At 37.3% G+C, this 15743-nt stretch overlaps 1 protein-coding gene across 2 annotated transcripts in view; it reads right to left on the bottom strand.

The window, feature by feature from the left end:
* Positions 1 to 15743, bottom strand: part of LOC150103011 (poly(A)-specific ribonuclease PARN-like) — a 322707-nt gene that overhangs the window by 55409 nt on the left and 251555 nt on the right. For both annotated transcript variants that reach the window (XM_090397872.1, XM_090397871.1), the window contains exon 16: positions 8852 to 8926. In XM_090397872.1, the coding sequence (XP_090253998.1) occupies positions 8852 to 8926 (75 nt within the window). The remainder of the gene's footprint in view (positions 1 to 8851; positions 8927 to 15743) is intronic.

Below are 15743 nucleotides of genomic sequence, written 5' to 3'. Positions count from 1 at the left end.
TCATAATTAAAAGAAACACACGTATTAACCACAGTGAAAATTATTTAATTGTAAATATTTCATCCTTAGATCTTAGGACATCATCAGTACAGTAGTTTTAAACAATAATAGAAATAACATACAGTTAGGGCGCATGATTACAATAGAATCTCATTAAACATGCATAACGTGCTACAGTAGTACAAAAAAACGATTTTGATCCTACAGAAGAACTACACTATAGGATCAACAATTTATTGAAAACCACCTCAGAGTTACCAAGAAACATCTGTATTTCCCTTAGGTCGATTAATCCCTAGGTTATATGGACTCCCTAAGATCCATAAATTAAACTCTCCACTAAGATCTATCGTTGACGGCATAAACTCCCCTACTTACAACCTTTCAAAATACCTCGCATCCTTTTTAAAAAACCTTTGTGGTACTTCCTTTTCTCATGTAAAAAATTCATTTGATTTTGTCTCCAAAATAAAAGACATCAAACTCAACACATCAGATTTAATGGCAAGTTTCAATACTGTTTCCCTCTTCACGAATGTACCTACTCAAGAAGTTCTAAACCTTCTCCAGAAGAAACTATCCAAGAAATTTTTTTCCCTTACTTTCTCACTGTGTGTACTCAGGATACTTCATATACGATAAGATTTATAAACAAAACTCAGTTTTAGCTATGGGCAGTCTGCTGTCTCCGATTCTTGCTGACATATTTCTTAAGGATTTTAAAGAAAAAGAAATTAATTCCTCGACTTTTAAACCTAAAGTATGGTATCATTATATTGACGATGTATTTCTCATCTGGGAACATGGTGTCAACAATCTCAACTTTTTTCTGGACCACCTCAACAAGTTTCATCAGAAAATCAATTTCACCTGTGAACTGGAATCAGACGACTGTCTTCCCTTTCTGGACTTAAAACTTACGAGATGCACTGAAAATATCAAAATCTCCATTTTTAGAAAACCCACTCACACAGACAGATAGATAGATACCTTCATGCTTCTTCCCATCACTACCCTCCACCAAAAATTTGGTATTATTTCAACCCTGGCACATCGAGCCAGATCTTTATTAAGATGAAATAGAAATTGAATATGAACTCAATTTTCTTAAAAAGTGTTTTGTTAACAATGGATTCTCTCTTAAAAAGATTAATAAATTTCTCTCTGTCCACTGCTTTTGAAGATTCTTTCTCCACCAAGAGCTTTTATTTCGTTACCATACATCAGCTCTCTCTCTCTCTCTCTCTCTCTCTCCCCCCCCAAAACTAGCCAAAATGCTTCAGAAATTCAACATTAGGACTTGCTTCACTATGTTTCCTAAATGTTGCTCCATACTAAGTAGACCTAAAATGAAACATCTTCCTACTCAGTATCCAGGAGTCTACAAGATTTTGTAATTGTGGCAAACCATACTACAGCCAGACAGCTAAATCCATCCTTTTACGCATGGAAAACACCAAAGAGACATTTCCTACAACTGAACCAGAGCCAGCGCTCTCTCTAGCCATGTTCTCTTCTCTATCAACTCGGATGAAGGCCACCAACACCTCGTAGACTGGCCACAAACTTCTAATATCCATATATGCTATGATGAACTTGAAAGAAGAATAATTGAATCTCGAGAAATATCGCTTGATTCATCTCATATTAATAACAGCCTTAGCTACAATATTTCTGATGCACACATTGCCACTGTTCAATACTGGTGCACTCATGTCAGCTCACGCACGTAATCAACTTCAGTTGAAACTCAAGCATGTATTCCTGTTTTTAAATGTACTTGTGTGTTTTATACTAGATCTGTTAATGTATTTTATCATGTCTCTGTTATTTTTTATGTAATTCTTTGCCTGTGATAGCTGAAGAAGTTGAATTTCAATGAAACTAGTCATATCTTAACATTAAACTTTTCTTTCTCGGTACAGAGTCATTTAAATTCATTTATATATATATATATATACGTATGTATGATATGGAAGAAAAAAGATAGAATACCAATAATGTTCTCTTACTCCCTGCCCTTCTTGATGGGAATGAGGATAACCTGGTCGCCTTTCAATACTTTGTCCCCCCCCCACACACACACAGGAGGAAAAAAAATCTTAGCTCAACCTCTCTCTCTCTCTCTCCCTCTCTATTTTTGATAATGTCTCAGCTTACCACACAAGATCAGTCTATCTATATATCTTTTTTTGGCCATTTACCTCCAAGATGCTGACAATTTCAGACTTAGCCGACTTAGTTATATGCAGTCAATAATGACCAAGAAAAGGAAGGGGTAGCGATAGCATTTAACACCAAACATGAAGATAAACTTCTTGATTGGAAGGCTGTTTCAAGCAGTTATGTGGGCAAATTTCAAAATAGGAAAATAAACAATAAAACTTATTTGTGTCTATGGTTCCACAGAAGGTTCTCTTATGGAAGAAGGAAAGGAATTTTTCTGAGTCATTAGAGCAGGCAGCTGACAGAGAAAACGGAAAAAGTTGCACTTGTTGGAGATCTAAGCAGCAGAGTAGGAAAATGAATCTCACCAGGCGCAGAGGAACATTTTGGGGAAATTTGGAGAAAAGAGCAATGCCAATAATAACAACACGTATCTGCTGAATTTCTGCTCAGGATACAGACTAGTAATTACTAACACCATATTCCAGCATAAAGATGTGCACAAGTTCACATGGACATCAGATGTCAGAAATAAGAAAAGCGTCCATGACTATGTCACTGTTGATAATGAAATCTTCATGCTCAGGATAATAGAGTATATAGGGAATTTGAAACTGGAAGTGACCATTACTTAGTACTAAGTAGGATAGCTTTTTTATTATTATTATGACACCTCCAAGGAGTCCAATGACTCATTGAGGAAGGACACCTACTCTACAACTCTCTGCCTCCACCAAATTCACCAAGTAACTACAACCATCATCTACACCAATGCCATCTGCTGCCCCCCCCCCCCCCACCACCACCACCACTAGTATTTTCACAGACAATCACAAACATCCATGACCAAGGTGGGATTTGAACCTGCAGCCTTTTGGCTGGAGAGCGGATATGCTAACCACTCAGCGAACCAGGCCGGCAAATTGATATCATATTGTAAAGAACAGTATGCAAGAAAGTTCTAAAAAATAATTAAAGTTGAGCAGATTTTACAGGTAAACTGTAGGCTGAACTATGTAAACATTATTGAAGAAAAATGAAACAGTTTGAAAACAAGAACCAAATCTTGGAGTCTCTGTGGCAAACTCTGAAAAAGAAAACTGACTGATTCAGCTAGCGAGGTATGAGGTGAAGTTGTCTGCAGGGATAGAAAAATAAGAACACCATGGTGGACACAAGATGTTAAAGAAGTAGTCCTGGACAAAAAAAAGCTAGGAATGGCAGAATGGTTCGAAATGAAGCACTTGAACAAAGACTAGAGACTACAGATATGGGAGTCCTGAGAAATATTAGAGAAACAAACAGATGGCAGAATCATATTAAAAATGAATAAATTAGAAAGGAACTTAACATTATTAGCATTCAAGAATGTGTGAGCAGAGCTAACCTAAGGTGGTATTGGCCACTTTCACAGAATGAGTGAAGAAAGATTAGCAAAGCAGGTGTTTCATGGCAAGATGCAAGAAAGAGACCCAGATGAAGACCAAGGTCTAGGTGGACTGATTCAGTCAGAAGTGCCTTAGAAGCACAAAATGTTAGTTACAACAATATTGGAGTGCTAGACTAATTTGGAGGAAAATTACTTAATACACATCAGTAACAATGTAAACTTAATCAATGAGTGCTGTCATAGCAGCATGAACACCCCTTGGGGGTACATATTAGGAAATTGAGTGGTTTAATATTTCATTCAAATACAAATTATAAATATATATATTTTTAATATTTACATTATAATAAATTACAAGCATGTGAATCAATTTTAAATATATATTTTAGTCATATAAATCTGATATGCATACAGCTGACATAAAAATTAAGAAATTAAAATTTTCAATAATAAAAAATGTTATTATTGAATGAAATATTTCTGAAGACATTAGTTTGGTGAAATCCAGTTCAATGTTTGTTATCTTTAGTCATGGATGAGGCTCCATGTCAAGAAAACAAATTGTGACACACAGCTGGATGGTGAAACAATCACTGAGGACCATTACAATTTAAGATACAAATAATTGCAAAAATTAGCAGAGTTCCTACCACATGGTTTGAACCATTTGAACTGAAACTTTTAACGCAAACAGTTCAAGCCATATCGGTGTAACACGATCACATCCTCCTCAACCAGACACAGCCACAATTGGAGATTAGTCAATGCATGTCGAGACACATTTCGTTTAAAACTTCCTGTAGATTTTTTAAGGAAAATTTTAATTTAGAGAACAGACCTACACTTAAAAAAAATTTACTGTAAAAAAAAAAGTCTCATACACCCTAAAGACTTTTCACCTACCCTCAGGGATACACATACTACACTTTGGGAAACACTGCCTCTGGGAAAAAGAGTATGAAGAAGAGTGTCCCAAAGAAGTCTAGTAAGCTGAACTGAACTATATTATGGATACTGACCAACAGCTGCCATGCACACATGTTATTAGAGAAAAGTAGAAGAATGGCAGTGACTGGTTCAGTTGAGCAGCATCCATGAAAATACCTATAGAAAAGGCAATGCAGAAACACAAGTGTACCTATAGTAAAGTGATTGGAGGAAATCAGATTTTGTCTGGATATAACCTAGGTTATATTCATTGTAAAGGTGATTTTTAGTGCACCATCCCAGATGTGAGAACAACATTCTAAGGATACACAAATTTGAGATTGATAAAGTGTTAGGAGTTGAGCAGAAGAGGAGAAATGTTTAGAACAAAAAAAAGCTTCAGCATCTTGGAAGCTGAAGAAGCTATGGGTGGGATGTGTTTATGGCAGAATAAGCCAGATGTGAAAGTCAGTCCAAGAAGAGAAATGATCTTGGTTAGTAAAAAGAATACTATCAGAAATGAGGGAGAGTGAAGGATGGACTTTCTTCCTGTAAATAAAACAAGATTGTGTTTTGGTAGCATTGGCCAGAGAATCTTGAGGCTTGAATCATCTGTGCATTACATTTGTAAATGATGAAGCAGAATGGAGTGTACCATCATCAGCAAAGATACAAATAGGATTGGATATTATGAGAAAATTCCTGATGTATGCGTGGAAAAGCAGAGGTGTAAGCACACAGCCTTGAGGTACTCTGACCATTGATGAAAAGTCAAAACAGAAGGAATCATATACTATGATAGGCAATCCACTCACAAAGGGCAGGAAGTGAGACCATAAGATAGCAACTTAGTAAGAATGGTGTGATGCCAAACTCAATCAAATGCCTTGGATACATCAAGTGTGATGAAGTTCTCAAAATCTTTCCATGGCCTGTGTTCAAAGTGGGTGAAGTGGAAAATAAGAATGGAGAAATCCATACTGGTGATAATTAATTAATTGATATGTCTCTAGCTAGCAGAAAAGCTGGTAATTGATGACCTTCTCCATCACTTTTTGATGAAGTGGTCAGATGAAGGTAGTCAAATAACAGCTTATAAGGGCAATACAGGGTAGTTAATTTTGGATCACAAGCTTTTAGCAGAAATTGGAAGGATACCATCTTGTCCAGAAGACTTATTAGTATCAACTGTTGAATATTTTTTCAAGGTCCTTCTCATAAAAGATGAGAGGGGGTATACTGCGAGTAGTTTAACAGCAGAAGGAGAGCTGCGTTTGTCGTCTAAACAAGAGTCAAAGAAGACTGATGCCAAGAGGTCTAGGTCTGGCTTATCTTGAGAGATGTTACTACTGTACTATCAAGATAAGAAAGGTGTTGAAACATGGTAGAGCAGAAGTTCTGCCCAATAGCACGGGCAAGGGACTAAAAGGCTCAAATGCCATTTGAGAACGAGGCATGCTTAGTCCATTTGGTCTTCAGAGAATCTGCTTTAGATTTGTTATTTTATTTTATTTTTTGCTGTTATTACAAGCTATTACAGTGGAGTGAATGGGTGGCATTTTTAGCTTGGATAAGGTTTTTTTTTTTTTTTTTTTTTTTTTTTAAGGTAAGGAATAAAGGTATTCACATGAGTAAGAGTAATTTAAGTTCCATGGCTTAAGTGCTGGTAGAAACTCATGTTAGAAGTTTAATGGAGTCAAAAAAACAGCACTGGCAAAGATTAAAAATAATATTTAATTGTTCCAATATTTCATCTCAGTTACTGGAACAAAACTTATTACAGGGATGTCCCTGTAACTGAGTTGTGTTGTCTTTGTGTATGTGCTACGCTCACATTGTGCACCCTGATGATGTCTCTCTGACTAATTTGGAATATTGGAAGAATTCAATATATTTTTAATCCTTTCCTACTGCTGTTTCACTCTAATAAACTTCTAACATGAATAATTTAAGATATTAGATCAGAACAAGTGCTCGGATTAGGTAGCAAAAGCAATAATCATAAAAAGAGGCACAGAAATTCTGCAAGACATCACAATTTGCACTGTTGTAGTGCAGTTCATTTGATAAGAGGCTGATCTGTAGAAAAAGCATGGACAAGATTATAGTCAGTTTCCAATCAGAAAACCAACTTGAAGGATTTTTTTTTTTTTTTTGGGGGGTGGGGGGTTAAAAGGTCTGTAGTGAGTGTTGGAGAATGATTTGCATTAGATCATTATCATGACAGTAGAGTAAACAGTTCAGAGTTCAGTTTTTCTTCCATATTGGTCTATGGAGTTGGGGGGGGGGGGTCAGCTGAAATTATGGATATTTAAATCTCCGTTGAAGATTATCACAGTTTGGATAATTTGACTATTTGATCAACTTTCAGAGATGTAGTCAATAAAAAATCACTAGTCATCAGAATTAGGAGAGAGTGGTAAAGCCAAGACACGAAGGCAAAGATCATCTTGAGCAAAAAAATAATTTTCTCCTAGTAATATTAGTTCACCTGTCTCCAGTTAATCATTCTTTCTGCACTACAGTCCCATGTAGGGCCTTGGCCTCCCATTTTTGGGTTTCATAACTCACTACTAGGTGGGGTCTTTACCACACTCAACCATGTGTAATTGTCTATGAAGCGTTGTGTTCTTAAGACCAGTTTGCCTGCTTTATGGGAGGAAAAATCCCAGATAAACTGGGGAGAAAAACCCTGCAGTCCATGCCCAAGACTAGCTAACTTGGCTATGTCTGAGAAAGATCCTTAGCTCCTCACATCAGTGACAAGAACTGAACACAGGCTAACCTCGTGGACTTAGTTAATTCTTTACCATTCAAAAAAAAAATTCACCTAATCTTTGAATGGTATTCTCACATGTGGGACAGTGCAAAAAAAAAAAAAAGCTCTATAAGTCCACCAAAAGAAGGCAGTTCAGCTTGTTGCTGATAGAATTCAGCTAACAGAATTCAATATCCTATTGAACTCTGTAACTATAAATATATACTTGATATATATTTTTTTCACCTCTGGAGGGGTTGAAAAGGTTCTGTCTTTGAAAGCCAAAAGAAAGATATGAACTTCAAAGTGGAAAGGGTTCACACCTCTTATTTTCTGTGACCATACAAAACCAAATCAATTAACATTAAAAAAAAACATTAGGCAATGATCCTTAGAACAGGAAGGGTGGGTGTCTCTTACTTTGTGATAATAAAAAAAAAATAAATCAATTCACATTAAAAACATTAAGCAATAAACAACTCCTTGCACAATTAAAATTTATCATCAGAAAACAGCAATATTTTCAAGAAGCTCATCATTATTGTTATTGTGCAAAACATATGATTCAGATGTTATGTTGGTCAATAGTTTTTAAAAACAAGTTGAAGATATTCTAATATTTGTACATATAATTAAACATATCCCAACTATACTCCTATAAAGAGTGATAATGAAGAGAAAACAATGAGGTTTCCAGTGTTTCTGAAAACAATTGCACTAGCCATAACAAATATTTCTTAAGAACATACAACAGGTCTTGTACTTTTAGTAGCAAAAAAAAAAAAAGGAAGTAAAAAAGAAAAAATTATTGTAACAAGAGGCAGAGGAGATGAGAGATCTGGGAGTGACAGTGGACCAGGACCTGAAATTCAGGTGCCACATAGCACAAATTGTGAAGATGTTGTATTGGATAACCGCAATAATGCGGAGGACCCTGGCATGAAGAAATAAGAAGAATATGATGCCATTGTATAAGGCCTTGACCAGGCCTTATAATGTGCACAGATTTGGTCACTGGGTTTTCATGGTGACGAGGATATGTTAGAAAGGATCCAGAGAAGATTCACAAAGGTGGTCATTGGTCTTTGGAATGTGAGTATGTGGACAGAGAGAGAGAATGTAAATTGCAAAGTCTCATGAACAGGAGAAGGATGGGATATGATTAAGACATATAAGCCAGTCAAGGGTTATTATCAGGTTGATATGGAAGAGATTTTTCATAGAACAGGAGAGGGAGATAGAACAAGAGGCCATCCCTGGAAACTGTATAAGGAGCGTGAGAGCAGAGAAGTGAGGTGAATGTTCTTTACATGGAGAGTGGTTGGTGAGTGGAATACACTTCCTGAGTGTGTTGTGAATGTAGACACACTGAATCAGTTTAAGGCAGAGTTGGATGAGTTTCTGAGTCTCTGATTCCATGGAGGTCAGATTTTAATATTTTCTATATGAGGTCTGAAAGGTAATTATAAATTTTATTCCTGAAATGAGTGTATTAAGGTTACTGCAAATATTTATTAACAACTTGTAATTAAATAAACTTAAAATTCATAAAATTAAAGAAATCAACATTATTTTCATGTTTGACAAGTGTGGGATTTTCTAATACCTACCACTTGATGTCTGATCTGGTATTTTTAATGCAACGAGTGCTGATGTATCATCTAGCCATGATATAAAAACATTTCCTGAAAACAAAAAACAATACGTATATAATGATACCATTCTGCTTAGTATTTTCTTCCTTTTTATATGAAATTAATTATTTTGGTAATTATTTTTTAAAAACAGAAACCTATAGAGCATATTATTATTTAAAATTAATTTCAATACCTAACAATTGACTAACTATAGCAAAACTATAGCAAAATAGAATCTCCATTCGCCCTAGGACAGAATATCTTTTTTATCACATCCAGGAGTCTATGAAGTGCCCTGTCGTTGTGATTGAGCCTACTATGGACAGACAGGAAGAACTGTGGACATCTGCCTCAGCGAACATAAAAAATACATTCCGCACTATCATTATGGGAAGTCGGGTCTAGCAGACTATACCTTGGATACTCCTGCACACAGGATCAATTGGAAAGAAACAAAAGTACTGCACAGAAGTTATAAGTTACAGAGATTGTTCTTGGAATCAACAGAAGCATTGAAACACACCCCAAACCTCAAAGAGTATGGCTGTATAAATTTGACAAAGATTTGGGAGTCAGTCATATTAAGAACTAATTAATACCTGCTTTCTCTCTTTTAAACCCCTCAACATGGATGGCACCTAATTAGGACTTTAGTCTTTGTGTTGTACATTACAATTGTTCAAACTAGTCCCACTGTTATACCAGATTGTTGTTGCTGTTTTGAGTACTGTAACAAACTGTTTTTGTGCTCTGAAGATGCTGGATAGAATACCAGTGAAATATCAGCAATAAGTTAATAGTTATTTTCTTATCAGTCTGTGTTCTCATCAATATCATTAAAATAAATCAACATGTACAATGAACACGCATTTGAGGATTACTAAAAGAAATATTTTATTATTATTATTATTACATTCAAATGTATATCTCCACTTATATTCTTTCTTATATCTTCTATATTACAGTATGATCTTTAAAGGTACTTGTGGCATAACTATAAACAAGAAATTACACAATAACCACAGTAATTAACTTTAATGAAATGAAAGTACAAATATTTTGTACTGAAAATAACAGTTCATCAGTGCATAAAAACAAGCAAATCAAAGAAACAGAAATACAAGTTACATATAACAATTGGTTTACCAATTAAAATCGGTTACCATGTGCTAGAAATTTAATATTATTTATTGATATGTTAAACTATTTTTGATGTTTACGTAAAAAGAGAATCTCCCAAACTTTTGGTATAGAGATAGACAATCATTCCGATTCAGGTTTAGTCAATGTAAAAGGGTCTCACAACTTCCTTTGAAAAGGCATTCATATTTAAAACTGCTTTTATGGAGAAGATGAGCTTCATCTCACTGGATACTGTGTTTAGTGTTAATACTATGTTGTGCCAGACCACACTTTCGAGGTTTCACGTATTTGGGGGGTGGGGGGGGGGGGGGGTGGGGGGGGGGGGGGGTGGGGGGGGGGGGGGGTGGGGGGGGGGGGGGGTGGGGGGGGGGGGGGGTGGGGGGGGGGGGGGGTGGGGGGGGGGGGGGGTGGGGGGGGGGGGGGGTGGGGGGGGGGGGGGGTGGGGGGGGGGGGGGGTGGGGGGGGGGGGGGGTGGGGGGGGGGGGGGGTGGGGGGGGGGGGGGGTGGGGGGGGGGGGGGGTGGGGGGGGGGGGGGGTGGGGGGGGGGGGGGGTGGGGGGGGGGGGGGGTGGGGGGGGGGGGGGGTGGGGGGGGGGGGGGGTGGGGGGGGGGGGGGGTGGGGGGGGGGGGGGGTGGGGGGGGGGGGGGGTGGGGGGGGGGGGGGGTGGGGGGGGGGGGGGGTGGGGGGGGGGGGGGGTGGGGGGGGGGGGGGGTGGGGGGGGGGGGGGGTGGGGGGGGGGGGGGGTGGGGGGGGGGGGGGGTGGGGGGGGGGGGGGGTGGGGGGGGGGGGGGTGCACGTGTCTTTTTAGTAAGTTCCCAAGAAGATGGCAACGTAACGTTCGCCGAAATATCGGAAAGTGTATATTAAAGTTTATTTAATCTATATTTCCAGTATACGCTGTCAATTCCTTAAATATTAGTTATTATGTCTAACCAGCGTATAAGCCTCTCAACAAGAACTTGGACAGTGTAGCAGACTGAGATGGTTTGTCTGATGGCCATGATTGTGTGTATGTGTGTGAATGTAAACTAAAAGCATTATGTGTGAAGAGAGAGAAAGAGAGTTGCTAAGAATGCAGAATGAAGACTGAGTTGAGCAGGGATGAATGAAGATATTCAGAGGATAGAGAGCTTGGCTAGTGCAAGAAGAATGAGAGCAGATGTAAGAGAAAAGCATGAGAGGGAGGGAATGAGAGAGAAGAGTAAAAATTGCAGAGTTGAGAGAATATAGAAGCAAAGCATTTGAGAACAAGGGAGATAGGAAGGTGAGAAATTGGAGAGACTGTGGAAAAGAGAAAACTGCAGAAAGTCAAGAGTGTGGAAGCAAGGTATAGAGAGAGAGAGATGAGAGATTGAGCGACTGGAAACTGTAAGATTGGATGCCAGTGAGAGAAGGATGAATGAATCTGTTCAGAGCATTTTGTATGGAGATTTGATGATTCAGGGTGCGCCGAGTAAAGTGCCAGAGGAGTGCTTGCCTGGTGGAACAACAGTGTAGCATTGGCAATGAAGAGGGATGAAAATGTGGAGGAGATGAAAGTAATGGTTGGAACGAATGACCTGAGAGGTCGTGTGAACAGTGTAGCCAGGGCCGTTTAAGGCATGGGCACACTGGGCAGTTGCCCAGGGGTCCCATGCTGCCATATTGTTCATGAGAGATCTCTTGGCAGTGTATAAATTACTTGACCTCTCGCTGGAATACTGAGCTAAGAAAGAGAGCTGGAGATCGTGCACAATATGTCAATAACTAAATACTTTTCATACTATACTATAAATAAATTTTTTTAAAAAAACGTTTTTTTTTTTCCAAGTGGATCAAAATGGAGCATTTTATGAGTGGAGCACAGAAGAGGAAAAGAGCTGCAGAGGAGAAAGAGAAAATGAACAAAATTCCAAAGTTAACAACTTGGTTCAATCCAGGTGCAAGTCAACTACTAATACTGCTCCTCCAAATACTGCATCGCCATCTACATCCACTCTTGCATCAAATCATTCAGTTCCAGACATACCGTTACCTGTTCCTGCTGCTGGGGACATTCCACAAGAGGAAATACAGATAACCCTCGTATAACGCAGATGTTAGGTTCAATGGAAATGCCGCATTATACGAGATATAGATCACATAGAAAAAGTAGGGCTAGGTTCTGAAATCGTTTTTTTTTTTTAAATTATATAAACAACAATGACATATCCAACAAAAACAATATTTTTATTTAATTCATGTAAGTTAAGAAAACATAAAACTATGACAAATACGTAGTATAAAATTATAAAAATTACAAATTGTACATAAATTTCATTGCACATAATGCATAAATGTTTTAGACACAATCAAATAAAGCGCATATTTTAATCGTCGTCAATGTCTTCAGAAATAACATTTCATAGATGTTCTTTAAGTGGCCGGAGGTCGTTACCACTTGAAATCTCATGGATATCATTTGTATAATTCTTATTGCGTACTTCAGCTGGTTTAGTCATCAAGAAGTCAGTAATAAGACTTCGGTTTCCACTATGTTGCAATTTTTTAAAAGTTCATAATATGATGCTAAACAAATATCCAATTGTCTCGTGAATTTTCCCGAGCGCTCCATTGAGGGATCATTATCCGTAAAATAACTTCTTAACTTTCTTGCCAAGTTCAATCCTTCTGCTAATTTCTTTAAATTGAATTCTTTAACGGATTCATCACAATCAGAATTTTGGGCAGAACTTTCCCCGCCATTTGGTTCAACGCCATCTATTAATTGTACCAGTTCTTCCTCATTTAAATCTGTTTCTCCATCAATTAATTCACTAATTTTGTTTTCAACCATATCGCAAAAGCCTCTCCACCAAAAATGTGTACAACATTTATTATACGATGTAGCTCGGCATCCACTGGAGGTAAGAAATTTTGTTCCATTACGGCTTCAGGCCATATTTTTTTCCAGCAAGCATTCAGCGTAGAGGGTAATTTCTTAATGGACAGAGAAATAATTTTTACACAATTCAATATTGAAAACTCTTTCCATGCTTGAGGCAGTGTCATGTTTGGATTAGATTCCATTTTTTCCAAAATTAATTGAAATGTTTGCCAAATATAATATGACTTAAATGTTGATATTATTCCTTGGTCGAGTGGTTGAATAAGTGAAGTAGCATTAGGCGGCAAAAAAGTTATTTTAATATTCGGATGGCTTAAATTTGTTGGGTGGCCTGGTGCATTATCTAAAAGTAGAATTTTGAAGTCCATATTCTTTTTCTTTGTGTAACTTTCTAAATCGGGTACAAAACACTTGAAAAACCAATTTTCAAACATGTGTAACCCATGCCTTTTTTGTTGGCCCGCCAATAAACAGGTAGGATGGACTTGTTGAGCCCTTTCATTGCACGAGGATTTGCAGATCGGTTAATAAACATTGGTTTTGTCAGGTAATCACCTGATGCATTACTACAAAATAGTAGAGTAATTTATCTTTGGAAACTTTGAATCCAAGAGCTGATCTTTCATTTTTCGAAATGTAGGTGCGTTTTGGCATTTTTTCTCAATATAACCCAGATTCATCTGCATTGAACAACTGGTCTGCACTGTAACCACCTTCTTTAATGATTTTTAAAAGTTCTGCTGGGTATTTCCGGGCAGCTTCAACATCTGCTGATGCTGATTCTTCCTGGATTTTAAGATTATACAAAGAAAACCACTTTTTAAAGTTTTTGAACTAGCCTTTACTGGCAGAAAATCTGTGTTGAGAGATTTCTTCTGAAGAATCTTGATCAAGTTCTTTTAAATGTTTATAAACTTTGAGAGCTTTTTGCATAATAAGGTGTCCATCCAAAGGAATTTTCTTTTGAGTGCAATCTTCTATCCAAATCATTAGAGATTTCTCCATTTTTTTCTATTAGAATATCGCAAACACGAGCAACATGCTTTGCACTTACCGTTGACCCAGCAATAACACTTTCTCGGATTTTATGTTCATTTTGTTTGATTGTTCGAATTGTTGATTCATTTAAATTCAGAGTCCTTGCAACAACTCCTGGTTTTTCTCCAATTTTCAACCGATCCAAGATTTTCATTTTTTCTTCGAGAGAAATGAATTTCCTCTTCAATGTTCGTTTTTTCCCTTTCGTTGCAGTTTTAGTGGCCATTACAATAAAAATCAACTTTTACATTTAAAAAAAAAGCATTACATATGTATGTAACTCACCAGAAAATAAACTGCTCTGCTTGAGAATAACACACTTATGATTTTAAATGCACTTTCCTGGCAGAAAATGAAGACAATTTTCAACAATAAACACTTTAGACAGTAAACCCTAGATGGCAAACCTGTGGCATGTCTGAGAATTTTGCTGGCACATCAACGATTTACAGGTGATATCCTTTTATACGCTTATAAATTATTCAATTTTTTTTTTAATTGTTACAATACGTACAAACTGAATTTTGTTTTACACAAGACAGCAGCTATAAAGACGTGCATATATGATTGGTGAAGTATTAACAAAAGATCGTGCGACCCAAAGACAAAAGCAACTGGCAAGTGTTGAGTTGAAATGCTAATTTTCTTCAATCGAATTCCATAACATCTGAAACTGTCATATCAACATTCACTATTAGTTTTAACACATTCACAACAGGGTGTCATTTATCGTTCCGATGGAACTTCTCATTACTGACTGGCTCCACTCACACAAACATTTCAACCCTTGGTTGAATTTTATGGCTTCTTGTTTGCATTCGAGGTGGCAGGCGAACTCACACATTCATTATATAGCATGTTTCAATTCTTGGTAGTCTTTTATTTTGACTACACGCAAAGTTAGCCTTTGTAATCTGTCATAATGACATCGAGAATTTCAAATGCAATAAAAAACACTTATTTCATAATTGAAAAATTGGACATTAGTATTTAGTTAGATACTGTGTTTCGGTGTAACATATGGTTTTGCTTAAGTCTATACAGTGTAGTTTCTGTGAGAAGGGATGTGTGATTTATTAGTTAGCACCATTTTTATTCCATCTGTCTCTAATTGCACTATTTGTTGAGAATGACACAGACTGCAAAAGCCCTCTGTACAGTACCTTATTCAGTGATACAATAAAACTAAATTCGATACTTTATAACTACTTGCGTGATATGGGCAGACACAAATTTAATGAAGATAAAATTCGATTTTTAAGTCCCACGGTGAAAAATATGAAAAAATAAAGGGTTACTAGAAATTGTAGACTGCATTATATCAAAACCGCGTAGAACAAGGGATACCACAATTTGTAGACCGCATTCTACAAGTACCGCGTTATACGAGGGTTACCTGTACACAAATCTATAACGGTAAAAGAGTGTGCGATTCATGTCACAGATCCTGGGCTATGGGACATTAAGAATACTAATACAGTGGATTACTGGATTCGTAGTGGGCAGCCATCATGTCAGAATCATGACTGCAACCTTTCAAACTCATACTGAGTGTACGATGGGGGGGCCAGAGGAGAGAGAACCCAGCCAAAGCATTTATCAAAGAAATTTGATAAAATTTTTTGATAAATGCTTTTTATCAAAATGTTTTATGCTTTTTATCAGGATTATGGGATACAGATTATGAAGACAGATTGAGAATTTGTACACTGCAGACAGGAGAAAGAGGGGTGATATGACTGAAACTTATAAACTTCTGAAAGTGTTATACAGAGTTATACAGAATTTCAGTAGATGGGATTTTTCATTTTATTGAGG

The sequence above is a fragment of the Typopeltis vanoorti genome, chromosome 9 (assembly GCF_054136105.1).
Source record: "Typopeltis vanoorti isolate ZY-2024b chromosome 9, IOZ_Tvanoo_1.0, whole genome shotgun sequence".
Classification (NCBI taxonomy): Eukaryota; Metazoa; Arthropoda; class Arachnida; order Uropygi; family Thelyphonidae; genus Typopeltis; species Typopeltis vanoorti.
The sequence above is the reverse complement of the archived record's forward strand: the minus strand, read 5'-3'. Positions and strand labels throughout refer to the sequence as shown.